The 7,001-nt window shown below is 64.5% G+C and overlaps 2 protein-coding genes across 2 annotated transcripts; both read left to right on the top strand.

Annotated features, from left to right (window-relative positions):
- The first annotated feature begins 547 nt into the window (after positions 1 to 547).
- On the top strand, positions 548 to 2,662 carry PRR35 (proline rich 35). Its single transcript, XM_008579175.1, has 2 exons — positions 548 to 1,638; positions 1,905 to 2,662. Exons 1-2 carry the CDS (start codon positions 548 to 550, stop codon positions 2,536 to 2,538), a joined length of 1,725 nt encoding a protein of 574 aa, XP_008577397.1. The 3' UTR covers positions 2,539 to 2,662.
- A 1,221-nt stretch (positions 2,663 to 3,883) lies between these two features.
- Positions 3,884 to 5,627, top strand: NHLRC4 (NHL repeat containing 4). The gene is made up of 3 exons (XM_008579191.1): positions 3,884 to 3,992; positions 5,051 to 5,181; positions 5,271 to 5,627. Exons 1-3 carry the CDS (start codon positions 3,884 to 3,886, stop codon positions 5,625 to 5,627), a joined length of 597 nt encoding a protein of 198 aa, XP_008577413.1.
- Positions 5,628 to 7,001: the final 1,374 nt, after the last annotated feature.

Raw genomic sequence — 7,001 nt, 5'->3', positions numbered from 1 at the left:
GAAGGAGGGGCTGGTGTCCACTCACAGTGAGCCCTGGTCACACTCGCGTCTTTCAGACACTCATCAAATGCTCTTTGGGGACCTGCCTGGTGCTGGGCTGTGGGGGTTGGACAAACAACCAGGCTCTGCCGGCCATGGGGAGATGCTGTGGGACTGAATTATCGCAGAAATCAGCCTGCGGGAGCCTGCTTGGCCTCAGGGCTGGGGATCTGGGTAGGGTCACCTGATAAAATGCAGGATACTAGTTAAACTTAAATTTCACATAAGAATGAATAATTTTTTAGGTATGTTCCAAATATTGCCTCAGCCATATACTTATGCTAAAAAATATTATCAGCTCTTTATCTGAGTCGGGCCTAACGAGGCCCGAGTGTGTGTGGAGAGGAACTGCAGGTTGAGTGTCTGCCGGGGCAGAGGTGGCGGGGGCGCCCTGGACTCATGGGAGCCCTGGGTGGAGGGGGGTGGAGTGCCGGCCAGAGTTGGTGCTGACTGTGGCCCCCGTCTGCAGGTGGCCATGGTGTCTGGGCCTGCCCGCTAGCAGGCTGCCATGTCTCGAGAGGCGGGCTCATGCCGCTCGGGCCCGGGGGTGAGGGCGCGCTCGCGGAAGCCCAAGAAGCCGCACTACATCCCGCGGCCCTGGGGCAAACCCTACAACTACAAGTGCTTCCAGTGCCCCTTCACCTGCCTGGAGAAGTCGCACCTGTACAACCACATGAAGTACAGCCTCTGCAAAGACTCCCTCTCGCTGCTGCTCGACTCCCCAGACTGGGCATGCCGCCGCACCCCCACCACACCCAGGCCCCGCGCACCCACTCCCAATGGCCCCGGGGGCCCTGCGGACCCTGGCAGCCAGCCCCAAGGAGCTCAGCTCCCCGATGCCACTGCCATGCCTGACCTCGTGGTCACTGACTTTCTTTCCCTGCACCGCTGTGGTGGGGACCCCAAGCCCAGGGCCGAGGGGTCCCCAGGGCTGCCACTCCCTGAAGCCAAGGCTGCCCAGAAGGGTCCTGGCCACAATGGGCTCCTGGCCGAGTCATGGAAGCCAGGGCTGGGCGGAGGCCCAAGGATCATGGCCATGGGGGACATGGCCTCAGCAGGCCCTGAGGGCAGTGTCCCCTGCTACCCACCGCCTGCCCCAGGGGAGTTTCCCGAGGGCCAGAGCCTCCACCTGTCTCTGCTGGGCATCAACTACCCGCTGAGCCCCGGCCTCTTCTCCTACCTGGGGCCCTCTCTGGCCACCGCGACCCACATGCCCTTCCTGGCCTCCGCCAGCCCGCTGCTGCCCCCAGCCACAGCCTTCCCAGCCCCACAGCCCCCCGAGCGCCCAGCCCTGGCCCCCCGCCTGTACTACCCACTGATCCTGGAGCACATGTTCGGGCTGCCAGCAGGCAAGGCTGCCCCCGCCAAACCCCCTGCACACCCCAAGGGGTCCCCCGGCACTCTGGCCCCTGGCCTGCTGAAGGTGCCCATTCTGGGACTGGGGGGTCCCTGGCCCCGTAGCACCTGCAGGGACCCAGGGCAGGAGGGGCAGCCAGAGCGGGCTGCCCAGAGTGATCCCAAGAGGAAGCTGCCCCTGGTGAGCAGGCTGGAGCTCCAAAAGACCCCCTATAGCCTGGCAAAGTTCGGTTCTCAGAGCAGGTGGGTGTCACGGGCCCCCAGTTCAGGGAGTGGGGGTGTCAGAGGGGCAGGGGTCTGGGCTCCGTTCTGAGCTCAGTTGCTGGGAATAGGGTTTCCAGGCCACAGAGGGGAACTGAGCCCACAGAGCAAGCCATCTGTGCTTTGGGGATCCCTGGGCTCTTGGCTGGGCACTGTTCCCCTCTAACCCTGGGGCCATGGGGGAGTGGGGCGGGGGCTGGGGGTACTGTGGGGGCCTTGCAGCCTCCTAACCAGCTCCTGCCCCCCAGCCTGCCCACCGGCCCCTCCATGATGCTTTGGCATGAGGACAAGGAGCCAGGCGACCCCAAGACCCCAGGCCCCGAGGCTCCCCTCCCCCTGCAGCCACAGGGCCTGGTGCTGAGCAGCTCAGGACACGTGAGTGAGGACCTGACCCGGGCCCTGGACGACTATGCCAAGGTGGAGCAGTGCCTGGGGCAGTTGGCACCCGCTGGGGGCCTGGCCCCACGACCTCTGCGGGAGCATCTGGGCAAGATCCGCCGCGAGCTGCTCACCATCCACCAGGCGCTTGAGCAGGCTGTGTGGCCGCCAGACACACCCCTCGACCTCTCTGTGAAACGGGTGCCCACCAAGGGATCTGAGGCACCTGCAGGGGTCTGGGGGCAGCCTGAGCTGGGCCTCACACTGGCCCGGGGGACCCCTGAGCCACCTGGCATGCTGGGCCCCACAGTGCCTGAACCCTTCGCTGGCCACACCACCAAGTGTGAGGCCGACTCCAGCATCCCACCCCCGGGCCTTGCCTTCCAGGCCCCAGAGGATCCTGTCATTCCTGGCAATAGCTGGGGCACCTGTGCTGGGGCTGGAAGCTCCCAGACTCCTGAGGGTGTCGCTGGCCTGCAGAGCCCTCCGGGTGCCGAGGTCTGACCCTGCTCCTCCAACCCTGGCCCCACTGCCCAGCCCCTTACCTGCCCCAGCCCCATGGGCAAGGCTTAGGACCTGTCCTGTCTCAGCATGCATGCAGATGGACCCCCACTGGCCTGTGGCCAAGACTGTCTCTGGGGCCACGCAGGGACAGTGGGGTTGCAGGTATTTATTGATCACAGTTATGGACATTAAAGTGGAAACCACCTTCACTCTCTCCTTCTGGGCCTCTTTCCTTCTCTACCCCAGCGTTACCACCTGCCCTGACCCTCCTGTGGAGTGGGCCTTCCCTGAGGGGCAGGGGTCTGGGGTGGGATTGGGGGGCATCTCAGCAGAGGGGACTGAGTGGGGGTGGGGGAGAGGCAGGCATGTGTGGTCTGGGGGCTGCCAGGGCCATTTAGCCTGCATTTCAGTGCACTGGGGGTAGACAGGGACTCCTGAACATCCTGCAGCCCTGAGTCCAGCAAGGCAGCGCTAACACCAACATCCCCCGCCCTTCAGTGGAGCCCTGTGCTCCGGGGCTTGGGGCTGCTTGCCCAGTGTGGCCTTGCTGGGCCCCCGCCAGCCCCTGCAGCCGAGATAGGCATCGGTGGCCTTCACAGCCCGCTGCTTCCCTCCCAGAGCAGGCTGCCCTTCCCACAGGCAGGGGTCGGGATGGGCAGGGAGGAGTGCCTGGGGGACCCCCCAGCCACAGCTGGTCACTTCTCACCCGAGAAGCTGGGCCATGCCCTCCATGCCCACCCAGGAACAGCCCCCAGAGCTCAGGTTGCCCTCGGATGAGGCTTGGTTCCTGCCTGTGCCCAGCTTCCCAAGCTGGGGTTGGGCTGGCCGAGTTGGGGCCAGTCCGAGCAGGACCTGCAGCCGCCCCATTAACCGCGCCTGGCTTGCGATAGCATCAGTCACCCCCCACCTGCCGCAAGGCGTTACAAGACAGTGTCCAGAGCTGGGTGCTGGCAGCCAGGCGAGGTGTGCATGGGTCACAGACATGCAGGCTGGGTGCCCTCCACTCAGAGGCCTCCTGGAGGGGCTGCTGGGGCCAAGGACAGAGCCATGAGGCACCGGGAGGATCCCCACATCCTTAGTCTGAGGGAGATCCCCCTCCTCAGCCTCCCCTGGGCACCCCACGTGATCACTACACCCCTATTTCTTATCCACCACTAGGCGGCATCTCTCAGCTTCCCAGGTGCAGAGGCAGTACCATCCTGCCCCATTGCCCAGCAGGGGAGGCAGGTGGGCCTCCCGGAGGTCCCCCACCCCAGAATCCTGCAGTGACCCAGCCAGCAGGTCACCTTCCCACAATGGCTCTGCTTGGGGCAGTGGCCTGGGGCTGCCTGGCTCACACAAGCCCATGAACGGCATTGACATGGTCGTGGAGGGGCCATGGGGGGCCGTGCGGGGCGGTGGGAAGAATGTCCAGGAAGAGGGCAAGGCCTGTGCCAAGGCCCTGAGGCAGGAATGTAGCAGCACCGGGTTGTCCCCGGGGGACTGGATTTATATTTTACAGAAGTTCCTTGGGCCATTGCTCAAACGTGGAGATGGCCCGAGAATGTCCCCTCCCCCTCACTCATGCCCAGCTGCGTCCCAGGTGGGGACCTATGGGTGGCTCCTACTCCTTCAGGTTCTAGTTTACAACAACAGAGGCTGCAACCGCCCAGCCCTGGAGCCTGGTCCCAGGTAGGAGACCCTTCCCAGCCTGGCCTCTCTGGATGGGAGCTGGGGGAGAGCCCTAGGAAAAGACCCCACTTCATCTGTCAGGGGTTGGAAGTCTCCCTGACCTGGGGGCACAGACAGAGGAGCTGCGTGTTGGTGACAGACAGGAGCTTAGGCCACCCCCAAGCAGGAAGGGGTTCGGCGGACAGACGAGTCCGAAAAACGCTGATCATCCGATACTCCCCCTGCCACCTCACTACCACCCTAGGATGCTATGATGCCCGTGAGCTCATTCGGGGCTCAGAGCAAAACCCACAGTGAGCTTCATGTGTTTCCAGACTCTGTTCTAGGTATCTAGCTCCTACGTGGCTGCTGGGCTTGGGGACCAGGAGAGCTGGAATATAGCTTGGCCCCTAGCCCCGTGCCTCGGGTTCTGCCTCTGTAAAGTGAGAGAACACCAGCACTGCCTGGAGGGCACTAGGAGGACCTACTCAGACTCCGCCTGGCACACAGTGGGGTGTTATCATCTCTCTTGCAGCCCACATGCAGAGAAGCTGAGGCTGCAATCTGCCCACCTGCCCTCTGGTCTCCCATCCCGTCATCTCCCCAACCCTCTGGACCTCCTCCACCTGCTGGCTGCCCCCAGGGCCTGCACCTCACGCTGGACCTGCCTGGAGACCCCACATGCTCCCAGCGACCTTGACTGCTCAGGTGGATCCTGGAGCCTGCAGGGGCTGTGGGGGGCCTCTGAGACTGCACTGCTCCCGGGATGGCCTACCCTTCCTGACAGCCAGGGCTGCGCTCTGTGTCCATGTGCTGGACCTGGAGGGGTGCTCTGTCTGCCATCTACCCTGCCACATTCCAGGGACTGGGGCCTTCATTCCAGAGGATGTCGTTGTCACAGCTTCAGGGCTCATGGTGGTTAGTGACCTCATCCATGGGGCTGTCCGTGTACTCCCACACACTGTCCATGACCCCAAGGACCTCTGGGTGATGGTGGGCACCTTTCTGTCCACCCAAGGGCTGGCCAGGGACATCCTCGGTCACCTTCTGGTGACAGACTATGTGCCTGTGGCTGTGCACAGCTTCACACTGGGCCCACCTGGGAGCACCTGGCCCCAGCCTCAATACTGGCTCTGCAGGGCACCTGCTGGATGGGCCCAGGGCCTGACAGCCACATGGTGAGCAAGGAGTTTGGGAACGTGCAGCTGTTTGGCAGCCCAGCAGGTGTGTGCTCTGACTCAGAGGGCAGCGTTGTTGTGGCAAATCAACAGAGGCACCAGGTGACCCTGTTCTTCCATGCTGGGCTACCCATCTGCCTGGTTTCTGAGGGGCTGAGGTGGCCCCTGGGTGTGGCCTGTGTGCCCCAGGATCAGCTCGTGATGGCGGATGCCAAGGACAGCTACCTCAAGGTGTACGGGTACCTAGAGGAGCTGGCCTGACTGGTGCCCTTACTGTGCCCAGGGCCAGCCCCTGGGCCCTTGGACCACCATGGGAGGAATAGCCGGGTTGCTGGCCATCCCTTCCTGACCCTGAGCACCTCCCAGGCCTGGCCCTGGGCTACCTTGGTGCCTTCTTCGTGTGGAGGATTTCCTTCTCATTGGCAGCCATGAATCAGCTGCCTCCCAAGCCTCCCCCGTGAGAGCTGCAGCTCCCAAAGCTGCACCCTTTCCAGGTCTCTTTGGCCCCTGCACTTACACCCCCCACGTCCACTCAGGCCCTGGCTCCGCTGGCTCAGGTCTTAGGAGGCCTGAGCTTTGGGGCCGGCAGCTGAAGCCTTGAGATCCTTGGCGTGTTGCGCCAGCTGGCAGCACATTCCCAGGCAGGATCTCCTGCCAGGCCCAGCCCAGCCTCCTAATCAGAGACAGACAGGCAGGGTGGGTGTGGCTGGGCTGGGCTGGGGTGCGGCTCCTCAGTGACCCCAACCTCAGAGGTGCCCACAGTCCTGAGCCTCCAGCACCCTCTGTGGGCCCAGTGGAGGTAAGGGGGAAGCAGAGCAGAGGGGTGGCCCTGGAAGTTCCCCGGGGTGGAGTGGGGGTGGCACGTGGCCAGGTTTGGGGTCTCAGTGCCTGCTCTCCCACTTCCCCATGTGAGACCACTCCAAAGGCTGTCTGGGCCTCGTTTTCTCCTCTGAAAACCGAACCAAACAGCTCCAAGCTCATGGGGGTCCAGGGGAGCCTTCCTATGAGGACAGACTCTTGCTGCCTAAAAAAAGTGGGAAAAAAGCGTGGATGTAGCACTTCCCTGCCATTTACAGATGAGTCGTGAAAGGGCCGGTGCTGGGGCTCCCGGTGAGTCTGGGCCCGGTGAGGGGTCTTCCCGGAGGAGGAGCTGGGAGGGGACAGAGCCTGGACCTGCACCTGCGGGCTGGTGGCTGGTGTTTCTGCCCATCACCAGGACATCCGCCCGGATGGAGTCCCCGCGGTGCCTCCCAGTTCCCGTGGGCGGGGGTGTGACGAGTGCAGCAGGCGCTCGAGGGACGTCGGGGCCGTTCCCAGGCCCTGTGCGCGCTGCCGACCGTCAGGCGGCCCGGAATAGGGGGCCTGACGGCGGAGCGGGACCAGCCCGGGGCCGGGGCGCTCCTTCTGGGACCCCACGCGGGGTCCCGCGGCGCCTTCACCCCGGGAGGGTGGGCGCAGGTGCGTCGGCGCCCCGGGAGAGGAAGCCGGCGCTCAGGGAGGTCGTGGCGAGGCGCGGAACCCTCGGGCCGGCCGGAGGGGCAGGACGGGCGCCTTTGAGGGACGGACCGTCGCGCGGCAACGCGCGGCGCCGGCGGAAGTGCGGTGCGCGGCGGGGAGCGGCGGGGGGGCGGCGGG

Source organism: Galeopterus variegatus, unplaced genomic scaffold, assembly GCF_000696425.1.
Source record: "Galeopterus variegatus unplaced genomic scaffold, G_variegatus-3.0.2 Scaffold1825, whole genome shotgun sequence".
Lineage (NCBI taxonomy): Eukaryota > Metazoa > Chordata > Mammalia > Dermoptera > Cynocephalidae > Galeopterus > Galeopterus variegatus.
This window is presented reverse-complemented; position numbering and strand designations above follow the sequence as displayed.